The following is a 27,514-nucleotide window of genomic DNA, read 5'->3' as shown; positions in this document are numbered from 1 at the left end:
AAGTGACAAAGCCATGAGCCCACAACCACAAGTTCAACGTCCTGGACTTAAGATTTAGATCTCACGAGCACACAAGCTAACAACCACACAGACATATTAGCCAGTCACAAACTTGAACGTACCAGTACACTCGTAACTGAACCAAAGTTCTTAGTTCGATACTTGGACTTAAAAAAGGATAGAAACGGGGAATAATGCAAGAAACATGATTCTTGCGTGGGGATAAGACCGGCAAGGGGAGCACTCAACGCTCAGCAAGCTAGGCCTAGTCTATGATTCAGAAGAGCCAGGGATGGTGTTGTGGGTTGTGGCCTGTTTGGGATACGATAATATTATCGGCGGTAGAATACCGGCCAATTAGGGTATTTTTTGAAAACGTTCGGAAGTGAGGCAAATCATTTTCGTTTTCATTACCGTATAGTTTTACCATTCTCATTTTCGTTTTCTCGGGGTCACCGCTTCCATTTAGTAGCAAAAGTCGGTAATTTTTCAAAAACAATTCCCGGTAAACGGAAATTATCGTTATCATTTTTAGCCCTACATCCATGCTAAAGCAACGATAAATCAGCATATGATCCACTCTCCCTTACTTGATCACAAAGAGGAGTTTTTTTGACATGGCTAACCCTCATAGGACATTTGTTCCCGTAACAACTACATGCACCAGCGGAAAACCTTGATCTCCCCATACGGCCATACATATCGAAATAGTTAACACTTCAATTAGGTAGGTGACACCAAACCATTTGGACATGCATATGCATCGTTAACATGCTGCTGAGTCAATTCATCACGCATACAAAGTTACAAACTGTGAAAATATCGTGCAGTTCAAACACTGACACACCATGAGCGCCAAGCCACATGACACCCTCCCTCTTATTTCAAGCATACACACAAAATAAATACACAAACAACACCAAGCAAACAAGCCGTGCTTCATGGACACGAACTCACATAGCATCAAGCACACCCAATGCAACTTGGTGGATGCAATGCAACCAGCATCAGCCACCAATTTATTCTTGAGAAAACACACGGAAGACGTGGCAAAGCAATGGAAAGGAAGCACGCCGTAGTAGGTAGCAACTGAGACATCTCCGCGATGTATATCCACCAGGACACCTAGAGAGTTACAGTAATAAAAGAGGTGATTAGGGGAAACTATAATAAAGAACGAATAGAACTAGCTAGTTTTGCTCATAGTGATAAGCTACAGCTGACTCTAAATTGTCATACTCCTATATTGCATTTCAATTAGGATGCAGAGGTTGCTGCAGACATATAAGATATGCATATATGATACATACATATTCCTCATGGGCACAAGCATGTGAGAGAGGAACCTAGTCATTCGTGTGTACCTGGAGGTGCATTGACTGGAGTAGCTAGTACGTCATCAGGTCGGCAAGGCTCACCGGAGAACCGAGCTTCTGAGCAGGGTCTTCTTATAGTACTTGGAGTGGCGCAGCAGGAAGAGGGAGGGATGATGGTGGCGAGTCTTCTCTCGGTCCCACTCCAGCTTGTTCCACCATTCCTTTTCGCAGTCCACAACAGGGCGGTTGTCCGGGCGGTCTGTGGTGGCTGGGATGCGCTTGAGGCTCCAGCATCCCCTCACCCAGATGGTCTCGAGCTTGGGAGCGAACATCTTGACCTCACATATCTGATGAAGCTTGGGGACCTCATGCAGGTGTATGTGCTTCAGGTTTGGAAGTTCCAGTTCGCCTCTTGGATGGCCAGTAGATAATTCCTTCACAAACTCTGCCTCCACAGGGAAGACCTGATTGAGATCACCACAATAGATGATGCGAAGGGTCTCTAGTGATGACAAGGTTTGGGACCATGACAGTGGGAGGACAAATGTGAGTCTGGGGCACAAGTGCAGGTTTATAGCCCGAAGTTTTCCAAAATATGGAAGGGCTATCCATCCTTTGCTCCAGATACAGCGTGCAGTCAAAAGATGAGCCCCCCAAAATGTCTCTAGTTCAGGGAAGCAGAACACATCATCAGTGGCGAACACAATGTTCAAATCAGGGCATCTTTCGATGGAGCACCACTTGAGACCGGACCAACTTTCACGGGTGACCATGCTTCCAGGGACAACAGTGTTGATGGAAAAGCTGTCGTGCACATGCAATGAGTTGACCTTATTAAGAACAAATCTCACAGCCCTGATTCCTTGTTCGGTGACCACATTAGCACTGCTTATTTCCTCACAAATCTCTATATGGAAGTCCAGTGGCTGAAACTGCTGCGCACTGCTGCCACCATGGTTGCCAGTTGCCTTGTCAGTGTTGATATCACTATAGATCTGGTGACTCTTGAGGATTGGGGACTTGTGCTGAGGTGAGGCAACTGATCGTCCGGTGTTATAAGGGTGGCCCATTTTCTCCTTCCTGTTGTTTTGCCCATCATCTTTGCTAGCAGAAGACAAGTAGAGATTCAGATTAAATCTTGCTGTGTTCCAGCAAAACTTGTTGCTACCTGCAAGCAACAAAGACTGAAGCAACCTCATGTCCGTAACAGCAACACGTGCATGGCACATCTCTTCATGTTCCTTGCTGATGACCAAAGTGTAATCAGCATCATGAGGTGCTTTTGATCTAGCTTCTTTTGTGCCTCCTCGAGTGTCAATGTGTAGCACCACTAGGTTGGGTATTCCAGCCTTTGGCCAAAGTATAGCACGAATTTTCTCACATCCCAACAAAATGAGTCGTTGCAGGAATGGGACCTGCACCACCTCATCTTTCAAGTCAAGTGTTTTGACTGACGTGTTTGAAAGGTCCAGCTCCTCAAGATTCGGAAGAGATCCACGCAATCTGAAGTTCACCAGCCTTGCACAACCGGCCATGGAGATGCGAGAGATCTTAGCTTTCTTGTTGTCGTCCTTTCCTTCCCCTGCATCAAAGCTAAATGTTTCCAGGGATGGAGGCAGCGCTTCAGGGGCGACCGTCGTCAACCCAACACAGCCATCTAGAACCAGAGTACTGAGGCTACTTGCGCCTGATAATCTTGGCAACACTTGTACTGCGCTATTCCCTGACAAGTCAAGGAGCTCCAGCTTGGACATATTCATGAATTCATCCTTCCTCTCTTCATCCTTGCCCTCGTCTTTCCAATGTAATGTAGGTTCAATCACTCGAAGCTTGTGAATGTTGTGTAGATGTCTCCATGTCCATGCATAACTGTTGCTCCAGATTCTTCCCCTCTTTATATTTATCTCCCTGATGTTTTTAAGCATACTCTCAATTATATTTGGGGATAAGTCCAGCTCCCAATCTGTGTCACATATGTCAAGCACCCATAGATTCTGGAAGAAATTAATTTTTCGTCTATCATCTTCCTCCTTTCCTTGTTTTGTTTCCTCTAGTTTCTTCAGCTGATCCTTGCACTTATCCAGTCCAAGAAATCTTATCTTCCGACAATGAAGGAAAGGCGGTGAAGAAAAGCTGAAAGTACAGAGGCAAAGTTTCAGTACATGAAGCTTCTCAGCAGATCTCTGGAATATTTTAGTGGGTAATGACGCTACCCGTCCTCTTTTGTTATTAGAACAAAAAAATGATGTTGTCTCAGGCTTAATTTCTTCAGCCGTATCAGAATCGGTGGCTACCACCCAGCGTGTGTTATCACCAAAATCAGGCAATCTATAGGATGAGAAGTCCTCTAGTTTCATTTCTTCGAGCAAAGCAGTGGCTACCTCCCATGCTTTGTCCTGTTGATATTCTTGTATAATTCCATCACAAATCCAATAGTTGGAGGCATGGGTGGCCCAGTTGTAGTCCAGTACGTCGACGCCCCTGGAATTCAGTAACAACATATACTTGCAACACAATGCAGCTGTTTCTGAGGTGACACCAAGCTTACGACTGTATTGAGCTATTTCTGCAGCTTCTTCATGTACTAGTCCATTCCACTGTTCACTTTCACTATCCTCAAGATACGAGTAAAGATAAACTTGTGAGTTGTCTACTTTTGCTCCCTCTGTCGCTGGAACATTTTCCCTTGAGAGCTCTTCCTGATCTGTCTGTGATTGATTACCATTACTAGGCTTAGTTGATTCTGCACTTGAACTTGAAGGAGCACGTGTTGGATCGGCTGCTGGCTTCATTCCTGGGATGGCATGAAGCCTTCCACGGAAAGTCCACAATACCTTCCGGACAAAGTTTGACCATCGATCTGCAGGTTGAGGAATGCCAAAATCATTCAAGTCAACCATGTTAGTGCTCCCATTATGGAAAACTACTAGACAACTCTGTCCTTGCAGGGCTTGATGAATCTCTCTCCCGACAGTTACTATCTCAATCCTAGAGCCTTCATCTGCCCCGCTGAAATCGTCCTCCTCGTCTTGTTTATCTAAAATGTCCATTACATGCTGAGGAAGCCCTAGTTTCTGTGCAATTTTCCTCTGGAGTTCTCTCCGGTTTTTCCACCTAGAGCAATCAATATGGATGACTTTATCGAATTTGTTTCTCACAGATGGTGGAGAGTCTTCAGCTATATATGTAAGGACCGCAGATGCACCAATCCCTCTCCATCCATCGAAGTAGATGTGCTGACTTGGTTGGCTTGTATCCTCTAAATAAGGAGTTATGCATTGCACAGCCTCTTTCACAGTAACCGCGTGGAAGTTCTGCATTCAACAACAATAGGTATTTCAGGGCACTTCGGCTGGAAAAAAATCGTATATGCTCATGCCTAATATAAGTAACATTACTTGTTGTATACCCTATCCTACCTGTCCTATAATGTAGTGCATTCTAGAGATCTTAGGATAGAATAAGAGAGAACACAAAACACGTATATATGTACCCTCACTTTATTTTCTAATTAGATGCTATCATCAACATAATTAATAGTGTTGATTGATAAATAGCTAGTAACAATAAAATACCTACCAAATTTATGCACCTATTTAATGCAAATTTGTTCTGTCCCCTTTAGAATCTCTTATATCTGGATATAATTTTTGAATGCTTGATGTCCCCTTAGAATCTCCTATATTTTGGTATAACTTTTGAATGCTTGAATACGCTAATATTACAGGACGGAGAGAGTATGTGAAATGTCCTAGCAAAACAACTAAGATATCCTTTAGTCTTTCCTAATACGATCAATATGTTTGAGAAAAGTTTTTAGGCAAAACCAAAGTCTCTTAGGAAACGTATTTCTATGCCCAGGTGGTCAAACATCTTTCAATAGGTAACAGGTATCTCTGTTCTTTCTGTATATAGGTTGGCAAAATCTTTCTGTATAAATATTGGAAATTCTTACAAAGTAAGAAAGATCTTGCTATCAATTTAATTGATTGTAATCACCATATATAATATAATGTAGACCCTAAATCCAAGTTAGAATTATCCACCGTACCTTTGCCATTATGAAACATAGTCTACAGTAATCGTCTAGATTTGAATCTGGAAATTACCAGCTTGCCATTATAATAGATAATCCAGATAACCCATTAAATTTGCATCTAAGTTACAGCCACCTATACATATCATTATATATCTCTCTTATAGATCAAAACCCCACAATGAAGCCAGATGTCAAATGACGAAGATGCTAAAGCCGAATGCAGCACTAGAATATATTATAAGCTCGAGGCACCAATTTTGTCTCCAACGGCGCTACTCACCATGCGGTGGGATTGAAAAAACTCGGACTGCATGTTATAGCATGCGCCCCCCCTGAGCATTTCGCATTAAGGTAGAGGACTCCTCACCTATTCCGAGAAAATCCCCGAACCTCGTACCCGGCCCGCACACAGGGGCCCGTTACCCTATGAGTGGCCGGTGCCACAAACCTATATTTTAGGTAGCGCGCGGCAAATGAGGGGATTTTTTTACCTCCGGCACTACAATTCACCCCTATAGGGGATCGAATCTAGGCCTCAAGGGTGCCACCCGGAGTGCTTGACCAACCATTTTTAGCATCCGTTGGCGGTGGGATTGAGGTGCAGTTGGTGCATTCTGAACTTGCTACTAGATCTATGAGTGATGATTGGAACTAGGAAGCATTGCCACGTGGCGAAAATACTTTTATGGTTACATTGCCTTCATATGAGGAATTCAAGAAAATCAAATAAGGGTCTGTTTGGATCATCAAACTAAAGTTTAGTTCGTCATTGGGTAATAGGCTAAACGTGGACTAACTAAATTTTTCTTTTTTTCTAATGAGTTCTACTCATCATTTAGCCTCTATTAGTTTTTGTTAGACCAGGATTAGTTCATGTTTAGGCCTTCAAGTTGGCATCCAAAACATGGAATAAAGATCAGTTTAGTCCATCCAAACACCCCGTTCTAAGCCTACATATTAAGCTGTGTGCAGTCACAAAGGCAGGGAACAATCTTCTAAAGGAATGCCTGAGCTGAAGGATGCCAAGTGCATGTGGCAATATCTACCTGCATCAATTTTCGGTTCATCCCGTCATAATTTGATCTTATTGAAAGAAGAATATCTTTTGTTGTGCGTTGCTATTGGAAACGGGAATTGCCCTGTGAGTGTTGAATATTTCTGTAGTTTTTTCAGAGAATGCAGAGGAAAATGTGTGATTAATGTGTCGGTTTCCAAAATACCGACACAAAAATACGTAAACCCACATGAAAATGAAAGAATTTTTCTATGTGTGGTAGTACACATAGGGTAAATGTAATTACTCCGTCAATAGAAATGCACAGGAAAAAAGGTTAATTATTCTATCGGTATTTAGATTACACACAAGAAAATTACACACGCACGGGGAAACTTAATTCACCGCAACAATTTGGTGTTGGCACCTTGCTTTTGGCGTTCCAGCCCTGCTTTCGCCGTTCGCGCCTTTTATCGAAAAGAGAATGTATTAGAAAAAAAACAAAAAATCCCAACACTAACGTGCCGGGCGCCGCCCCCAACACCCACGCTCGATAGCAAGCGGCGAGACCCACGCATAGCTCACAACTCCACGCCCGACTCAGCTGCCGGTCGCCACACCAGCACCGCCACTAGTCGCCACCCCACACCTCCCACCAACCCACACTGGCAGCCACCCCTAGATCCGGTGCAATCGCATTCCCTGTCAGTCGCCGCCCCCGATTCACCTATTTCCGCCACTAGCCCATCGGTGGCTGCGCCCCTCCCATGCGCATAGCCTAGGCCCGTAGGCCGCCGGCGGCTGCTCCCCTCCTGTGCACTTGGCCTAAGCCCGCCGGCTGCTGCTCTCCCCCATGCGCCTGACCTTGGCCCACCAGCTGCTGGGCGCCGTCCCTCCAGGCGTGTCCCCAGGCCCTCGGTCGGCCGACCGGCGTGAGCTCCGTCCTAGGATGTCACCTCCCGTGAATGGGCCCTTCCCGTCCGTTGCTCTTCCTGGCGCGACAACAGTCCTCTCCCTGACGGTCTCCCCTGCCCCTGCTCTACCATTGCAGTCTGCTTCCCTCCAAACCTATCCACCGGTGTCTGCTTCACTCAAAGTACACTTCTTTCTTCACCTGTTCTATTTTTTTGTATGAGATGTTGTTATTCTATAGTTTATTTGAGTGTCCACTTATGAATATTTAAATGTTTGTCCCTTCATCCAAAATAATGCATTTTTCTTTATTGTGATATCTAATATATTAGTATTTGAAACAAAGCTAGTTAACATGTCAAACCCAACATGGATGTATAATGATTGGCAGCGTGGTAAAGCTCCCTCAAATGAATGGATTAATGGAACCACTGAATTCTTAAATAGTGCATTTTCTATTATCAGTGTAGCTAAAAATGATACCATTAAGTGTCCTTGTGCACAATATTGAAACTACCATAGACCCAAATGATATATATATATACTATAAGATGCATTTGTGTAGGCATTGTTTTATGGAAGGGTGAACTTAGACTGAGCATGGTGAGGGGCTGATTTCACATGATGGATTTGATGTGGTAAATGGAGAAGACTTTGATGAAATTGATCGGATGGGTCAAATGTTGGTTGACCTTGCTGGGCACCATCCACTTATACTAGATGTGGAACCAACAACATATGTCGAAGCTTTATATAGGATGGTTGCTAGTGCATATGAGTTGGTGAATGATAGAACCACACACTCACGCTTGTATGTTGTAGTTCGCTTTCTTGCTATGAAGTCACGATACAACATGTCGGTCGCACAATATGATGATATACTAGGCATAATACATGAACTCCTTCCTGATGACTCCAAGTTACCTAATGAGTTCTACCAATCTAGGAAACTATTAGAGGGTATTGGTATGCCATATATCACAATTAATGTTTTCTATAACAATTGCATGCTATTCTACAAAGATAACAAGAACAAAGATAAATATGACTTTTGCGGTGCTAATCGATATGAGGAAGGGCGAACTAAGGTTGCACGCAAAGTTTTGCGCTAACTCCCAATCACAGATAGGCTGCAAAAGCTATATATGCATGAGGAGACATCCAAGTTAATGAGATCATACAGTCTCACAACATGCGGTAAGATGGTGCACCCTTGTGACAGAAGCTTGGCAACAATTTGATGTGGAGTATCCAAACTTTGCAAGTGAAAAAAGAAATGTGCGCCTTGCAATAGCAACAGTTGGTTTCCAACCATTTGATATGAATGTTGTGCCTTACTCATGTTGACCAATCTTTGTGACCCCATTGAATCTGCCTCCTGGCGCACTCTTAAGGCTTGAGTATATTTTTCTCACTTGTTCCAGGGCCCGAGCATCTTGGTAGAAAACTAAACTTTTTATGATTTTAATGCAGCCCTTAGTTGATGAATTTCAAGAACTATGGAAGGGGTTCACATCATGGGATGCTTCATTGAAGGAGTTTACAATGAGAGGAATCTACCTTTAGTCGGTACTTGACTTTATGTCATATGGGGACTTTTTGGCTGGAGCACCCATGGTATGTTGTCATGCCCACATGGATTCAGCTATCAAGGATTCCTACTCCCAAATGGTTGTAAGACTTGCTGGTTTGATACCCATAGGTGTTTCCTCCCTGAAGATCATGCATTTAGAAAACAAAATAATGCTTTTCACAAGAACACTAAGGTGTTTGATGAGCTAGCTAGGTACTTAACGAGGGAGGATGTGCAAGCCCATGTCATGGGTTTGTTACCGTGGCAAGCATCATTGTTCGTCGGATGTCAGAAGTGTGGGTCACCGGTGGCTCGGGTACTCAAGAACACAAGAGAAGACATGGCGATGTATCCAGGTTCAGGCCGTCAAGGCCCTATGTCAAGCAGTGAGTAGTTCTTCGTATTCAAGAGCACCCAAATTAGAGGGTAACAACAAAGGAGAATGAGAGTTTGGCAGGGGATGCTCGGTGCTATCCTATAGCTCGTCGATGATGAGGTTTCTTCCCCAGCTAGTAACGGAAATGGTCCTCTCTCTTGTTGGGTTGTTAGGGGAGGAACACTCTGTTGTTCCTCTCGGTCGCTCAATGTTCGACTAAACTCAGATTGCTTAGCCCCTGTCTCTGGGAGCCGACCTTCCCCTTATATCCTAAGGAAGGTCAGGTACAAGGCGGTTCTAGGCTACAATCTATAGTTTTTGTGCGCTGGGGTCTAGGAGGGTGCTGCTACGGCGTGGATGGACCTTGGTGTTGTCGTGGAGTCAGGGGAGCTGTGGGCACCGTCTGACGTCGCTAAGGCCCCTGACACTTGACCGTCAAGGCTTGTCTATTGTGGTTCGACCTCCACTGGGTGAGACTTCTTGATGCTTCCTTGGTGGTGAAGGCGTATCGGCTTAGGGGCTGACGGGTGGGCCCGAGAGCCCAGCGCCCCTAGAGCCGATGGAACGGTTTTGTTCTATTGTGTCATGCCACCTGCGTGACCTTATGAAGGGAGCAGCCGGCAGCACCTCATGCCTGCTTGAATGGGTTGGCGTCGGGGAGCACCTGAGCCCACCGATGTCTTGGAAGCTTGGCGTGTTGGCTGACACTTGGGGCATAGGGTGCTGGCCCGAGTGAAAGCCCTAGTTTGGTTTTGGGTAATTAATGAAACCTAGGACTAACCTTTGATCTAAGTATGTGATTTAGATGAGGTAGTCCAATCCAAGTGGTGAAGCTAGATGATGGTCATGGTGAAGGTGATGGCCACAAAAGAGATGATCAAGTGCTTCACATTTGGAAAAGAAGAAAGAGAAAAATAAAAAATAGGCTCAAGGCAAAGGTATTATGATAGGAGCCATTTTTGGTTCGTACTCAAGACACCATAGAGGGTGTGAGTGATTTAGGATTGATAGCCATACTATAAAGAGGGGAAATCTTTGGCTAAGCGGTTATCAACTTCGACTAGGTGACATGATTCTTGCATATGCATTTAGGAACCTAGTGTGCTAACTTTGACCCTTGTAAAATACTTTAAAAAATGCTAACACACGAGCACACAAGTTTTACACTTTGTGGTTAGCAAGTTGGAAGCAAGGGCGAAGTGGTTGCAAACTTAGAAAAAAGAAAAGGAGGAGAAGGCATGTGACCGGACTCTGGCGCCAGGGTGACTGGACTCACCTCGGGCGCGTTCGGTCAGTTATAGCTGAGCTAGATGACTTGGCCGAGGGCGCAGTGCAGCAATCAGATGCGGTGACCTGATGCTGAGGCTGCGTCCGGTCACACGCAGCAGAGAGGGCACGGCTTGGGATTATGATCGGACGCTGGAGAAGAGACGTGATCGGACAAGCAGGGGGTGCGTGAGGTCATTGCTGACGTATGCTAACATCACTGCCCTGCGCGAGGCTTGTACTGACTGAACTCTAGGGCATGTCCGGTCCCAGTGACATAACACGTTCGGTCCATAAAATCATCTCTGGTATCTTACTGGAATTGATCTGACGCTCGACGGTTTAGGGTCCGGTCGTTACTTAACGTTTCGCACGACTGAGAGTTGACCGTTGAGATCAAACACGTAGAATTCAAAGGCACGACACGTGGACGGCTAGGACCGATCGGACACTGGGGTGCATCTGGTCAGGCGAGTCCGATCGCACCTGCAGAGGACTAATGGCTCTACTTTGTTTGGCCGTCTATAAATAGTGTTTTGGCCGGCTTGGGGCTCACTCTCTTGGCACTTTGACATTCCTAACATCCTTGTGAGCCTAAGCAAACACCTCCCACTCATCTCCATCATTGATTCATCATCATAGTGAGATTTGGAGTGATTCCAAGTGCATTTGCTTGAGTGATTGCATCTAGTGGCACTTCGGGATCATTGTGGCTGCGGAGTTCTTGTTACTCTCGGTGGTTGCCGCTACCTAGATGGCTTGGAGCAACGGAGGAGCTTTGGCATGTGTTGGTGATTGTTCGTGGCCAGCTCCGATGATTGTGAGGGGTCTTATACCTTCCCCGATGGAGAGACGAAAGATAACTCTAGTGGATTGCTCGTGTCATTGAGTTACCTCACTTGTGGGTAGGTTCTTGCGGTGTCCATTTGTTGGATGAGGTTCGTGCAACACCTCTTAGCCGCCGAACCACCAAGTGTTGGTCGACACAACAAGGACTAGCATGCCGGCAAGCACATGAACCTCGGGAGAAAACTCATGTGTCATTCTTGTGATTGGATTTCTCCCGATGATTGGTTGTCATCATATTGTGATTGGTTCACTCCTCGACATGGCGGTATAATCACCCTACTCACTCCATTACTTTCTTGCAAACTAGGTGTAGCAAGTTCTTTAGTGTAACTAGTTTTGAGATCTTGCTTAGTAGCTTAGTTTCATCAGTGGAGCTCTTTAGTGTAGCCTTGTTGAGAGCTCTTAGTGAGTAGTGACTTAGCCTCTTGTGTGCCTAGAGATCTTAGCAACTAGAATTGTTGGGTAGGTGGCTTGCAACCCTGGTAGAGCTAGACCAAGTTTGCATTACGATGTTTGTTGTACTACTCAATTGCTCTAGTGCCTTGTAGATTTTTTAAATAGGCTATTCACCCCCTCTAGCCATTTGGATCTTTCAAGTAGTATTGGAGACGTGGTCACCGTTTGATTGAAGGCTTAACAACCTCGGTGTCAAAAGATAGCTCAAATTGTGTTCAACCATGTGGGGGGCAAACCACCATTCTTTGATGGCACATGCTATGATTATTGGAAGAGAAAGATGAAGATGTATCTTGGTTCAATCAATGACCAAGTGTGGGATGTGACTGAGAGTGATTTTGTGATTCTTGATCCGGACAATCTCACCAACAATGACAAGGCCAACAAGTAATGCAACACAATGGCTCTCAACACCATCTACAATACCATTGATTCCAAGGTGTTTGAGCAAATCAGGGATTGTGAAAGAGAGTGAAGTGTGGAAGAGATTGGAAGAAACATATGAGGGCACACTAGCGGTGAAGAGTGCCAAGCTATACATCCTCAAGGACAAGTTGACAAGCTTCAAGATGAAGGATGATGAGAGCATTTTGGAGATATTTCATCGATTGCAAGTGATTGCTAATGATTTGAAGGCTTTGGGTGAGAAGATTAATGATGATGATGTCTCTCATCGGTTCTTGATGTGCTTACCTCTAAGATTTGAGACATTGAGATTGATCATCATTAGAGGAGGATTGAAGCAACTTACCCCTAACCAAGTACTAGGTGATGTCATGACACAAGAGACATACCATGTGGAAAGGGGGAGGGGTTGACAAGGATGAGAAGTAGGAAGATGAACATAAGAAGAAGAAGAAGAAGAAGAAGAAGAAGAAGAAGAAGAAGAAGAAGAAGAAGAGTGTAGCATTCAAGGCTAGCTCATCATCCAAGAACAAGGGCAAGTCCAAGAAAGAATCAAGTGCTGATGAAGATGCTAGTGACATTGATGATGAGGCTATAGCTCTCCTTGTGCGCAAGATGGGCAAATTCATGAAGAAGAAGGACTATGGTGTGAGAAACAGAAGAGATCACAACAAGGAGTATGTGAGGAGATGCTACAAATGCAAGAGCCTAGATCACGTTATAGTGGATTGTCCCTACAATAGTGATAATGACGAGGATGAGAAGAAGAAGCACAAGAAGGAGAAGAAAGAAAGGAAGGAGAAGAAAATGACCTTCCAAAAGAAGAAGAAGGGTAGAGGCTATGTGATGACATGGGATAGTGATGGCACCTCCAATGATGATGATGGATCTAGTGATGATGACAAGAAATCCATCAAGGAGGCACTAGCAAGCATCGCCATCAACTACAAGCCTTCCATCTTTGACACTCCATCGACATGCCTCATGGCAAAGCCTACCAAGGTAAAATATGATGTGAGTGATGATGATTGTGAAAGTGATGATTGTAGGAGTGATGATGATGAGGAGTATACCAAGGAGGAGCTCTTGGACATGTGTGAGCAAGTACACACTTGCTTTGAGATGAAGAGAAAGGAGTGCAAAGAATTACGCAAGAAGGTCAAATCTCTTGAGCAATCCTTTGATGAGCTCAATGCCACTCATGAGAGGCTAATGGAAGCCCATGAGAAGCTTGGCAAAGCTCACTCGAAGCTTGAAAAGGCTCACTCCTATCTCCTCGAGCAAGTCAAGATGGAGGAAGCCAAGAAGGAGCAAGTGATTGTGTCATGTGATGTGGGACTAACATGTGATATTCTTGATGAATCTTTTTATAAGCCTATCGTTGTTGCTCCCACTAACCCTTCTTGTAGCACTTCCACTTCTACTTCATCTTTGAGTGATGGTTTCACTTGTGATGCCTCACTAATGGTGGAAAATGAGACCCTCAAGAAGGAGGTCAAAGAGCTCACTCGCGCTTTAGGCAAAGCCTATGGTGGTGAGGATCGCTTGCTTATGTGCTTGGGTAGCTGTAACACCTCGGGTGTTAGCCTTGCATAACTTGACTTGCATAACATGAGCATGAGCATCAAGCATTCATAAATCATCATTTACAATTGAAACATCTGATCGAAACATATGAAACATTGCTTGTTATTTCGTGTTTCTTGTAACATATGCATATGATCATGTGCAAATAAAGGCTAGGTGTAATGTTGGTCACTATAACACCTTAGCTACACTTAGGTTAACAAAAGGAACCTTGTTCATGAAGGTCACATTTCATGATCAAGCATTTACGCGATATTTCATGTGTTGACCTGAATAGCTATATGAGTGACTACTACATGAAATGCTTAAATAACCTTGCAAATTACTCAAACATGCTTAGGATATCATCATGAACAACTTTGGTATTTAGTGCTAGGGCTAGTTTGGTCATCTGGTAATGGTTTGAATATGTATCATGATTTCAAAGTGACATGTTTGACTAAAGTTGAACTAGGTGTTAGAGGCCTTGCATGGAGGAGTTCACTAAAGCAATGTTGTAGTGTTTGACATTAGGAACAACTTTTATTTTTGGGTCATCACATGATTCAGCTCCTAACATGTTTGAAATTGGATCACAAGAATCATCAAAATCCTGATTTCAACACTTAACGAAATTTGCTAAGTCGTGAAACCCTGACAGCCTGACAAGCTGACCTTCAGGGCATTATAACTTGAGTTCGGGTGAGAATTAGAATGCGATCCTTGAACAACATTTGAAGCTGGTACATGGGTCTACAAATTATATTCAGTAAGTTTGCACGAAGGAGCCACCGATTAGCCGGTAAATCAAGTTGAAATCGCGCTGTCAGGCTCGGCCATCGTGTTTCTGACGAAACTGAACGACGCGTTCAGTGGCCGACCGACGGCAGAGTTCGCGCGCCGCGTGTCCCCGGCGACGGCCGCGCGTCGCCGTTGCCCTGACCGCGCAGGCCACGCCGCGCCCGAGCGCGCCTTAACGTCGCCAGCGCCCGCCCGAGCCATCCCGCGCTCCCATTTCGCTCCCGGCGCCTTCTCTTCCTCACAGCAGCAGCCGCCGAGCGCCCACCGCTCCGCCGTCGCCATTGCAGCGCGCAGCTCGTGCCTGGCCACTCCCACACCACCGTGATAGCTCCACCGTCTCCCCAGCACCCCATTGTTTCTCCCCGTGCCCGCTGACAAAGCCCGGTAAGCCACCGCAGCGCGTGTAGGCTCGCCGGAGTTCCGCCGTGAGCCCCGTCGTCGTGGCCACGCCGCCACAGTCCTCCTCCCGCTCCGTTAGCTAGCGCGCTAGGTCCCCCAGCGTTCATAGATGCTTGTCCACGCATTGATTTGAACCACCGTAGCCCACACCGGCGTTTCACCGTCGACCCGCACCTCCATCCCGCCATGGCCGCCGCCGTAGCCGCTAGCTCCGATGAGAAAGCCACCCAAGTAGCTCAATCGATGCGCGAAGTCGAGTAGATCATCGTGTGATGATGTCACCGCCGGCGAGTTCGCCGTCGGCGAGCTCTGGCCGCGCCAGCACCGCGCAGCGCCGCTGCCCTGCTCCGTGTCGATGACGTGTGGGGTCCCCTGACCAGCGGGTCCCACCTGTCAGCGACAGCAGTAGTGAAGGCTAAACCATTTTGAATCCAGTTTTTGATTTGTTTTGTGAAATTTGTATCTTCAATTTGGTAGCTCCAAAAATTGTGAAAAAAATATGATTGTGTTGCTTAGGAAGTGTAGTATTTAAGAAAAATACATTCTTGGTATCAACAGTAGGAAATTCTGGATATTTAAATAGGGATTTCAAATGTGCTTTTGAATGCATTCAAATTTGTTTATTTTATATCTAGAGTTCCTATGCTCCAAAAATTATGAAATTTTTGTGGTAGGCTATTCTTGTCATACATGAGCTTGGATAAAAATTTGAGAACCAGTGCATGTGTAGATCTATAGTTATAGATTTTTCTTTTATAAATAGTTAATCCTTGCATGAATTTTTATAAATTAATTACAAGTCCAAAATTCATGATATTTATTGGAGATGATACTAGTACCATATGGATGTTAGGAAAAATAAGAAATCTGTTGCTTGACACTTTTCAATAGGATTTTCCATTTATGCTATTTCAAGCCTTGCTTCCTTATCATTTTTGTATAGGATGTTCTACTTAGTAAAATGACATGAAATTTTTATAGTAGTCCTTTGATAACATTAGTAAGGCTCTGTAAATTTTTGAGAATTTATTAAGCACATCTGTGATATATTTATTATTTAACCTAGATATCTAAATAAAATAATAAAGGCAATTTAATAAATAGTTTGGGCTTCACCATTATATTATCTTAACTATAATTGGTATGCTTAAACTGTTGGTAGGTTCTAGGTTGTCAAATTGTGAATGATTACATAAAGTAGAAGTATTCTTACTTTATATTGCATGTTAAATCATTTCCGGACTGATTCTAGAATATGATGAGTTTCATGTTGAAACTAATGTAGACTGTAAAAATGGTTATTAACGAAGTCATAGAGAATTTGATAAGCTTTCCAGAAAGTCCAGGATCACTGCTTTTGGAGTTGTAGAACTCCAGTTATGAGTAAAATAAGTAGCTGCTATTTTATGGTGTAGTCGATGCATTGTAGAAGTAGTTAAGTAGTAAGCGAGAAGAGATATGCACCTACTCAACAACGCGATGTACTTGTTGACATTATGCATTCATAATACTCATACCATACTCATGCATCTAGGATTGGAGGAAGAGATCACGTTGCTGGAATTCGAAGAAGCAGAGGAAAGGAACCCGCAGGAGGATCCGCAAGCCGCAGCTCCCGAAGGCGTGGAGCAGAACCCTGAAGAGCTTCCGGAGTGCCCTGACCATCGCCCTACTTCCTTTCTGCGAGGCAAGCCCCGGAGCATTATAAGTCTCCCAGTAATTTACAAATGTTTAATTACGTACTTATGATTGATGCATTAGGTTATAAGAGTTGAATGAAACCACTTGATGCATGTACATTCCTTGTCCAGAAACTACACCTTTAACCGGTATAGGTCCAGGATCGAATATATGCTTAGCCATGCTTAGACCGGTAGAAGTCGGGTGATTTCCTGTCACCTGCGAGATATAGGTGGATACCGGAGCACGGTTGGTCATAATTGTCATTGTGGAAAAGAACCTTGGTTAATGTAAATGGAGACCGGGCGGGATATCGATAGAAAAGCAACAAGGCATGGAGGTCTTGGGTGTGGATCTATCCCCGTCTGTGTCGATCAAGGACCGTACCGTTGTTGGAACTTCTGACAAGATTGAACGCATGCCTCTCACTTAGCTGGCCGGATAATTCGTTCCGACCGCGAAGCCGAGTAATTCAACTCAGGCCGGGAATCGTTCTGTTGTGCGCTCCTTCCGGGGAACGATCAGACTAAGCCCAAGGGCAGGCTTGGCCTGAACATCCTGGCATCTGGTGTTCCAGATTGTGCGGCGCGGTACGGACCCGCGAAATGTGTACCTGAGTTGTACCAAAGGTGACCTAAGACTATCATGGCTGGTAGATCTGGGTTTGTGTTAGGAATAAATTCCCAGCTGGTAGAAATCGATTTGAATCGCCGTCTCTCCCGGATAGTGAGAAACTTGGCTAGCTCCAACATCGTAGTAACTGTGTTATGAAACCTGATGGTTCGGATGAATATGGAATTACAATACCTGCTATGGTTACTATTGTATGATGCTAAATAATATACCACATGTTTGGCACAGGGTAGTTGCAAATCTAGAAATGGATAGTTATAATTAACTGACAAAGGAATCCCAAGTGTACAAAGATTAATTGCCTTTTTGCAAAAATGTTGTCAAGTTACGTCCACTTATACAGCCTTGCATAATCCTTGGAGTCATTTTATTTCTGGTTCATGACGGGTAAGTCTAGCTGAGTACCTTCTCGTACTCAGGGTTTATTTTCTCATTGTTGCAGATGGCACTGTGTATCATGGTTATTGCAAGAGTTGCTTCTATCCCGCTGTGGATGAGGAGTAAGCCTTGGGCAGGCTTCCTTAGTAATTCCTATCTTTGCTTTTGTGGATCGTGATCTGGCATGGCACTGTATCAAACTATGTTGGAAACTTTATCTTCGAACTTATTTGCTTCCGCTTTAATTATCAAACTCGGTTTGTAATAACTTTCTATTCGTACTCTGATGATGAAAAGTATCTGTGAACTTTATGTAATGTGTGGCATGTATGTTGAATCCTGTACGATCTTGGTTGTTGTAAATCGTTTATCGAGACCCGTCGTGGTACTCGACGGACTACCGGGTTTATATGGGTTCAAGTATGACAGTGCGACCGCTTGCGGATTGCCATTATACTTGTATTCTTATAAATTGGTCGGTTCTGCGACAGTAGCCAAAGATCTTCTCTCCACAAAGAGGGATTGGGATATACTCCCAAGAAAGGCAATGTGGCATTTACTCCACACAAGACTAGTATTGTGAAGAACAATGGTCGGTTTTGCACTAGTTGCAAGCAAGTTGGTCACATTGAGCGATATTGCAAGACTAACAAGAACAAGCAACCTAATGTATCCTCAATTAGATTTGATTCTTGTTACATGCTTATTAAGGGTGTCAAGGGTGTCAATTATGGGCCCAAAGAAGAAGGTCATTTGGATACCAAAGACCTTGGTAACTAACCTTCAAGGACCCAAGCAAGTTTGGGTACCTAAAAGGAATTGATCTTCTTTTGTAGGTCAATTACAAAGCTGAAGGAAGGCATTAGGTACTTGATAGTGGGTGCACACAACATATGACCAGTGATTCGACAATGTTCAATTCAATCAACGAAAATGAGAGCAATGGGATTGATAGTATCACATTTGGTGACAATGGCAAAGGCAAGGTCAAAGGTCTTGGTAAGATTGCAATATCCAATGACTTGAGTATTTCTAATGTGCTACTAGTAGAGAGCCTGAACTTCAACCTATTATCGGTAGCTCAATTGTGTGATCTTGGTTTCAAGTGCATATTTGGTGTGGATGATGTAGAGATCATAACTGTAGATGGCTCTAACTTGATATTCAAAGGATTTAGATATGAGAATCTATACTTTGTTGATTTCAATGCTAGAGAAGCTTAATTGTCAACGTGTTTGCTCACTAAGTCAAGCATGGGTTGGTTATGGCATAGAAGGCTTGGTCATGTTGGAATGAACCAATTGAACAAGTTGATTAAACATGACCTAGTTAGAGGCTTAAAAGATGTCACATTTGAGAAAGATAAGCTATGTAGTGCATGTCAAGCCGGAAAATAAGTTGGCAACACACATCCTAAGAAGAGCATGATGAGTACATCTAAGGCATTTGAGTTGTTGCACAAGAATTTGTTTGGATCAACCACATACACTAGCATTGGTGGAAACAAATATGGATTTGTGATTGTGGATGATTTCACTAGATATACATGAGTGTTCTTTCTTGTTGATAGGAGTGATGTGTTTGCAACCTTCAAGACATTCATCAAGAAAATTCACAATGAATTTGAAACAACAATCAAGAAAGTAAGAAGTGACAATGGAAGTGAATTTAAGAACACAAGAGTTGATGATGTGTGTGATGAGTTTGGGATTAGACATCAATTCTCGGCTAGGTAAACTCCACAATCAAATGACCTAGTTGAGAGGAAGAATAGAACTTTGATTGACATGGCAAGATCAATGTTGAGTGAGTACAATGTGAGTCATTCATTTTGGGCCGAAGCAATCAACACGGCTTGCTACTATAGTAACCGCCTCTATTGTCACCCCATGATGGAGAAGACACCATATGAGCTCTTGAATGGTAGAAAGCCCAACATTGCATACTTTCAGGTTTTTGGTTGCAAATGCTACATATTGAAGGAAGGCACAAGATTGAGCAAGTTTGAGAAGAAATGTGATGAAGCTTTCTTGATTGGTTACTCAACTACTACCAAGGCTTATAGAGTTTGGAATTTGGCTAGTGGTACTCTTGAGGAGGTTCATGATGTGGAATTTGATGAAACCAATGGTTCTCAAGAGGAAGATGAGAATCTAGATGATGTGAGAGGCACTTAATTGGCCAATGCAATGAAGAGGATGGATGTTGGTGATATAAGGCCTAGAGAAGTGATTGAAGTTGAAGATGACAAAGATCAAGTGTCCTCTAACTCAAATGTGCAAGCTAGTGGGTCTCATGATCAAGATCAAGCTAGTGCTAGTGATGACAAAGTGCAAGATCAACAAGTGGCTAGCACATTGTCTCAACCAAATGATCAACAAAGTTCAAGCAATCAAGTGCAAGTGCTCTAACCAACCAATGTTTCAAGAGATCATTCTTTGGACTCTATAATTGGAGATATTTCTAGAGGTGTACAAATAAGATCAAGATTGGTATCAGTTTGTGAGCATTTCTCATTTGTGTCATTCATTGAGCCAAAGAAGATAGATGAAGCTTTGAGAGATGTTGATTGGATCAATGCCATGCATGAAGAGCTAAACAACTTCAAGAGAAATCAAGTATGAGAATTAGTTGAGAGGTCTAAGGGACACAATATGATTGGAACCAAATGGGTCTTTCGCAACAAGCAAGATCAAGATGGGATAGTTGTAAGGAACAAAGCAAGATTTGTAGCTCAAGGTTACACTCAAGTTGAAGGTCTTGACTTTGGAGAAACATATGCCCCGGTTGCAAGATTGGAAGCAATTAGGATCTTGTTAGCCTATGCTTGTGCCCACAACATCAAGCTCTATCAAATGGATTTGAAGAGTGCATTCTTTAATGGGTACATCAATGAACAAGTCTATGTTGAGAAACCTCCCGATTTTGAAGATGACAAGAAGTCCCACCATGTTTATAAGTTAAAAAAGGCTTTGTATGGCTTGAAGCAAGCACCTAGAGAATGGTATGAGAGATTGAGGGACTTCCAACTCTCTAAGGGATTCATTATGGGCAAGGTTGACACCACTCTCTTCACCAAAAATTTTTTGGCAAGGACTTGTTTGTGTTGCAAATATGTGTGGATGGCATTATTTTTGGTTCAACTAATCAAGACTTTTATGAAGAGTTTGGAAAGATGATGCCTAATGAGTTTGAAATGTCTATGATTAGAGAGCTTAGTTACTTCCTTGGTCTTCAAATCAAGCAAATGAAGAATGGCACATTTGTGAGTCAAGGCAAGTACATCAAAGACATGCTCAAGAAGTTTGGAATGGATGAGGACAAAGCTATTAATACACCTATGTGGACAAATGGTAACTTGGATAGTGATGCTAGTGGCAACATGGTGGATCAAAAGATGTATCGGTCTATGATTGGAAGCCTACTCTATGTGACCGCATCAAGACCGGATGTGATGTTTAGTGTATGCATATGCGCAAGATTTTAAGCCTCTCCAAGAGAAAGTCATTTGAAGGCAACAAAGAGAATAATGGGGTACTTGAAGCATACACAAAATATTGGATTGTGGTATCCCAAAGGAGCAAACTTTGAGTTAATTGGTTATTCAGACTCCGGTTATGCGGGATGCAAAATTGAGAGAAAGAGCATATCGGGCATATGTCAATTATTGCATGGGAAGATCGCTTGTGTCTTGGTCATCAAAGAAGCAAAATAGTGTAGCACTATCAACCGCCGAAGCAGAGTATATTTCGACCAGTAGTTGTTGTGCTCAATTACTTTGGATGAAGGCCACTTTGAATGATTTTGGAATCAAGTTCAAACAAGTGCTATTGCTATGTGATAATGAGAGTGCCGTGAAACTCACCAACAATCCGGTTCAACATGTAAGAACAAAGCACATTGATGTCCGCCATCATTTCATAAGAGATCATCAACAAAAAGAGGACATTTGCATTGAGAGTGTGGGCACCGATGATCAACTTGCTGATATTTTAACCAAGCCACTTGATGAGAAGAGGTTTTGTAAGCTAAGGAATGAATTGAACATACTTGACTTCTCAAATATGTGTTGATGCACCCCCATTATATGACATGTGTCTCCTTCGAGCAAAGCAAGGTAAAGTTGATTGATATATCATTCATCCATTGCTAAGGACTTGCTTAGTGCATATAGTCATTCCTATCATGTCTTAGGCTCATTCATGAAAATCAAATGAATTTGATGCTTGTATGGTACCACTATTGCTTCTATGCTTGACATGATCCAGTGGTAATATATGACATGTTTGTGGGCTTGTGAACCTAGTGTTTAATCCAGAGAATGAGCTATAAGTGTTTAACTCAACATGGTACAAGATAACCCTTATTTGGAGGTGTGAAGAAGCTTGTCCTTAGATCAAACCGAGTTAAATATCTTTTGCAAATAATCTAGATTGAACCAAATTGGGAAAATAATCCTCACTTCACATAGTTTCACCACAACCTATCTAAAATTTGAGCTCACCTTTTGTGTTAATCATTGACAAAGGGGGAGAGAAATTCACAAAGATAGTAAGAGATAGGGGGAGCAAATAAATGAAATGACATTGTAAGGGGATCAATTAAAAATTGAAGCACACAAGTAGGGGGAGCAAGCTCATAAACTTGTATGTTGCATTACATATGTTTGCTTGCATGGCACAAGTTCTTAAATTCCCTATCCATGTTTGTGTGGTGTATGCTAGATTCTAGAAAACTAGCATGCATAGGATAGCTAGATATACCTTGATCTTTTACAAATGATACTAGAGCCTTGCTTCTAATGTTGATCTCACGAGGTATCTAGTTTGTCTTTGCTTTTCAAGTGGTATCTAACAAATCATGGTGCTAAGGATGGTGTTCAAATGGCAACTCCGATTGGTATCATGTTTCAAAGGTCCATTCTTTACACCTTAGCATCATATGGTAGCTATTACTCTCCCACACTTTCCAATCCATGCATATGTGCAAGCTTTCAAATCCAAACTCATAGCACATATGTAGGGGGAGCTAATACTACCAATTTGGGTTGATGAAACTTGTCCATAACCTTTACACATGGTAATATTCTTGGGCAAGCAACATGAATCCAAAAATATTTCATTGAATATCTTTGTAAATATCTTGTCATCAATTACAGAAAAGGGGGAGATTGAAAGCCCTAGTTTGGTTTTGGATAATTGATGAAACCTAGGACTAACCTTTAATCTAAGTATGTGATTTAGATGAGGTAGTCCAATCCAAGTGGTGAAGGTAGATGATGGTCATGGTGAAGGTGTGATGGCCACAAAAGAGATGATCAAGTGCTTCACATTTGGAAAAGAAGAAAGAGAAAAACAAAAATGGGCTCAAGGCAAAGGTATTATGATAGGAGCCATTTTTGGTTCGCACTCAAGACACCATAGAGGGTGTGAGTGATTTAGGATTGATAGCCATACTATAAAGAGGGAAAATCTTTGGCTAAGCGGTTATCAAGTGCCACTTGGTGACATGATTCTTGCATATGCATTTAGGAACCAAGTGTGCTAACTTTGACCCTTGTAAAATACTTTAAAAATGCTAACACACGAGAGCACAAGTTCTACACTTTGTGGTTAGCAAGTTGGAAGCAAGGGCGAAGTGGTTGCAAACTTAGAAAAAGAAAAGGAGGAGAAGGCACGCGACCGGACTCTAGCGCCGGGGTGACCGGACTCACCCCGGGCACGTCCGATCAATTATAGCCGAGCTAGATGACTTGGCCAAGGGTGCGGTGCAACGATCAGATGCGGTGACCTGACGCTGAGGCTGCGTTTGGTCACACGCAGTAGAGAGGGCGTGGCTCGGGATTACGATTGGACGTTGGAGAAGAGACGTGATCGGACATGCAGGGGGTGCGTGAGGTCGTCGCTGATGTCACTGCCATGCGCGAGGCTTGTACTGACCGGACTCTAGGACACGTCTGGTCCCTAGTGACCTGACATGTTCGATCCATAAAAATCATCTCTGGTACCTTACTGGAATTGATCTGACGCTCGGCGGTTTAGGGTCCGGTCGTTCAAGCATTGAGTCCGGTTGTTACTTAACGTTTCACACGACTGAGAGTTATTCGTTGAGATCGAACGCGTAGAATTCAAAGGTGCGACACGTGGATGGCCAGGACCTATCGGACGTTGGGGTGCATCTAGTCAGGCAAGTCTGGTCGCGCCTGCGCAGGACCAATGGCTCTATTTCGCTTGGCCATCTATGAATAGTGTTTGGCCGGCTTGGAGCTCACTCTCTTGGCACTTTGACATTACTAACATCCTTGTGAGCCTAAGCAAACACCTTCCACTCATCTCCATCATTGATTCATCATCATAGTGAGATTGGGAGTGATTCCAAGTGTATTTTCTTGAGTGATTGCATCTAGTGGCACTTGGGGATCGTTGTGGCTGTGGAGTTCTTGTTACTCTCGGTGGTTGCCACCACCTAGATAGCTTGGAGCATCGGAGGAGCTTCGGCACGTGTTGGTGATTGTTCGTGGCCAGCTCCGGTGATTGTGAGGGGTCTTGTACCTTCCCTAGCGGAGAGCCAAAAGATAACTCTAGTGGATTGCTCATGTCATTGAGTTACCTCACTTGTGGGTAGGTTCTTGTGGTGTCCATTTGTTGGATGAGGGTCGTGCAACACCTCTTAGCCACCAAACCACCAAGTGTTGGTCGACACAACGGGGACTAGCGTGTCGGCAAGCACGTGAACATCGGGAGAAAAATCGTATGTCATTCTTCTGATTGGATTTCTCCCGGTGATTTGTTGTCATCATATTGGGATTGGTTCATTCCTCGACACGGAGGTATAATCACCCTACTCACTCCATTACTTTCTTGCAAAATAGTTGTAGCAAGTTCTTTAGTGTAACTAGTTTTGAGAGCTTGCTTGGTAGCTTAGTTTTATCTAGTGGAGCTCTTTAGTGTAGCCTTGTTGAGAGCTCTTAGTGAGTAGTGACTTAGCCTCTTGTGTGCCTAGGGATCATAGCAACTAGAATTGTTGGGTAGGTGGCTTGCAACCCTTGTAGAGCTAGAGCAAGTTTGCATTACGCCGTTTGTTGTACTAATCAATTGCTTTAGTGCCTTGTAGATTTTTTAAATTGGCTATTCAACCCCCTCTAGCCATTTGGACCTTTCACTGAGTGACAGCTCAGGCTAGGGTCGAGCTAGAGTTAGGCTCGGGCTGCCATTGGTCGGGAGCTTAGGGCCTTGGTGAGCCCCTGAGCCCTGAGTAGAGGTCGTGGGCGTGCTCGGGCTCTGCCCAACTTTTGTCCAGAGGGTACACGTGAGCATATAGCCGATGGGTATAGCCCCTGAGTGATCCTGGTGGGATCGGTCGGGGGTCTGTAGTTCGGGAGTCTCTCTCCCAAGAACTTAACATACCCCTATGTTTGACTCTCGTCACCATGTGGACAAGTTTGCAGGTGATACACAAACCTATGGTAGATTGCACAATTGGACACACGTACATTGTTTTAGGCAGCTTCCATGTTTCCATAAGTTGCTACTTCCCCACAATATAGATGTGATGCATAATGAAAAGAATATGGGTGAAGCCATACGGAACACATGTTTTGACAATGCTAAAAAGACCAAATATATAATGTGAAATCTAGGCTAGATTTGGCTATTATATGTAACCATCCTTCCATGCATTTGGTGCAAAAGAGCAATGGGAAGTGGGATAGGCCTAGAGGACCATTCAGCATTCACAAAGATGATAAGACAACCATCCTTCAATGTTTCAATGAATTAAAGTTCCGTAACGCATATGCATCCAATCCGAAGTGTGGTGTGATCTACTGTAAAATAAAAATTTTGGACTAAAAAGTCATGACTATCACTTTATGGAAATGTTGCTCCCCGTAGTATTTCGTGGGTTTGATAATGTATGGTGTTGTTTGGCTGAGTTTAGTTTCTTCTATCGGCAATTGTGTGCCAAACAACTTAGAAAAGATGTTGTTCGCTCTCTAGAAGAGGATGTTGCATTGCTTCTTTGCAAAATGGAGAAGATATTTCCTTCTGGTTTCTTAAATGCTATGCAACATCTCATCATACATCTGTCTTATGATGCACAATTAGGTGGTCCTGCCCTAGCACGTTGGTGCTATCCATATGAGAGGTAAATCTAGAAATATTCATATAACTAATTTATGTCACTTACCATAAGTTACCTATTTGTAATATGTTGCTCTCACTTCGTAGGTGACTTAAGAAAAAAGTAAAAAACGCTTGTGTTGAGGCTGGCATTGTTGAGACACTTCTTGTTGAAGAGGATGCAAATACACTAACTCTATATTTTAGACCCCATGTTCCATATATTAGAAATAAGATGTCTCACTATGATGATTGTGCATCTTCATTTCAAGGTACATGTGACCTTGACAAGTAGTACAAGGTTGTTTTTCTATGCATATTGACAAACAAGTACCTGGTGTTTTGAAGGTGATGAATCTGTATCATATGCTGCTGACGACGATGCAACTGTCCATATTTTTTCATCGATTTAGATGCGTTTTGAACTGGTTCTGAAGCGCTGGATCTTGCGGCTTGTCCAATGTTTTAGGTCGTTGGATTCGACATAAGGACTGTACTTTGGCCCCGGCATTCGAGGAATGACTTTGGGGAAGAAGACAGGAGAATCTAGATATAATATTGTTTTTTATTTCAGATTTTTTTTCATATGTAATTTGGGATGCACTGTGCCGAGTTTTAATATATCTCCTTCACTTCTCCAAAAAAAATGAATTTAAATATTAGTTTTATTTCTCTGTCTTTTCTTCAAGTTTAAACTTGAAGAAAAGACTGAGAAATAAAACTAATATTTTTCTGGAATCAAAAGGATTATATTGAATGTGTATGTATTTAGCCAGTGGTAAACGCAAAAAAAAAAGTACCAATAGAAAATTACCTTCCACGCTCGAGGCCGCTCGATGGGGCCACGCTCGGAAGGAATGTCAAACAGAGTAGCGGGTAACTGCTCATAAGGATTGTCAAACGGAACAGCCTGTGGTAACTGCCAATCACCAGCCGGTAAGGATTATATTGAATGTGTATGTATTTAGCCAGTGGTAAACGCAAAAAAAAAAGTACCAATAGAAAATTACCTTCCACGCTTGAGGCCGCTCGATGGGGGCACGCGGAATGTCAAACAGAGTAGCGGGTAACTGCTCATAAGGATTGTCAAACGGAACAGCCTGTGGTAACTGCCAATCACCAGCCGGTAAGGATTATATTGAATGTGTATGTATTTAGCCAGTGGTAAACGCAAAAAAAAAAGTACCAATAGAAAATTACCTTCCACGCTCGAGGCCGCTCGATGGGGCCACGCTCGGAAGGAATGCCAAACAGAGTAGCGGATAACTGCTCATAAGGATCGTCAAACGGAACAGCCTGTCGTAACTGCCAATCACCAGCCGGTAACTGCTCGTTGTTGCTGTAGTTCATATTTGCTATCATATTTGCTATCCGACCCATGTCATCCTCGTCCATCGTCCGTGGCAGTCCTGCCGTGTTACAGAGTCAGCCGCCTCTGTTTCAAACCGTAAGTTATATATCATATCTAGACACATAAAAAACTACTATTTATCTAGAAAAACTAAAACAACTTACAGTTATGGGACCGTAGAATTCTATTTTATCCACCTTTTGGACAGTTGTTTCACCTGGAGCGTTTGGTTCAGAGGTTCGTCCCTTCAACGGCCCTTCCCCCCGCCGAAACATCACAATTGCTCCAGGGTTAAATTTCTTTTCCAAGAAGAGACTCAGAAACAAGTTACGATCTTAAGCAATAATATGCTTGGCGCAGACTGGAGAACTAAAATGATGAACAACTGAGTGTCTTGTCC

At 43.3% G+C, this 27,514-nt stretch overlaps 1 protein-coding gene across 1 annotated transcript; it reads right to left on the bottom strand.

Moving 5' to 3' along the window:
- Window positions 1-785: 785 nt before the first annotated feature.
- On the bottom strand, window positions 786-27,514 carry LOC136473488 (uncharacterized). Its single transcript, XM_066471127.1, has 6 exons — window positions 27,279-27,514; window positions 26,964-27,198; window positions 26,774-26,872; window positions 26,578-26,682; window positions 1,365-4,630; window positions 786-1,125 (listed from the first exon to the last, which is right to left on the bottom strand). Exons 2-5 carry the CDS (start codon window positions 27,156-27,158, stop codon window positions 1,415-1,417), a joined length of 3,615 nt encoding a protein of 1,204 aa, XP_066327224.1. The 5' UTR covers window positions 27,159-27,198; window positions 27,279-27,514; the 3' UTR covers window positions 786-1,125; window positions 1,365-1,414.

The sequence above is a fragment of the Miscanthus floridulus genome, chromosome 8 (genome assembly GCF_019320115.1).
Source record: "Miscanthus floridulus cultivar M001 chromosome 8, ASM1932011v1, whole genome shotgun sequence".
Lineage (NCBI taxonomy): Eukaryota > Viridiplantae > Streptophyta > Magnoliopsida > Poales > Poaceae > Miscanthus > Miscanthus floridulus.
This window is presented reverse-complemented; position numbering and strand designations above follow the sequence as displayed.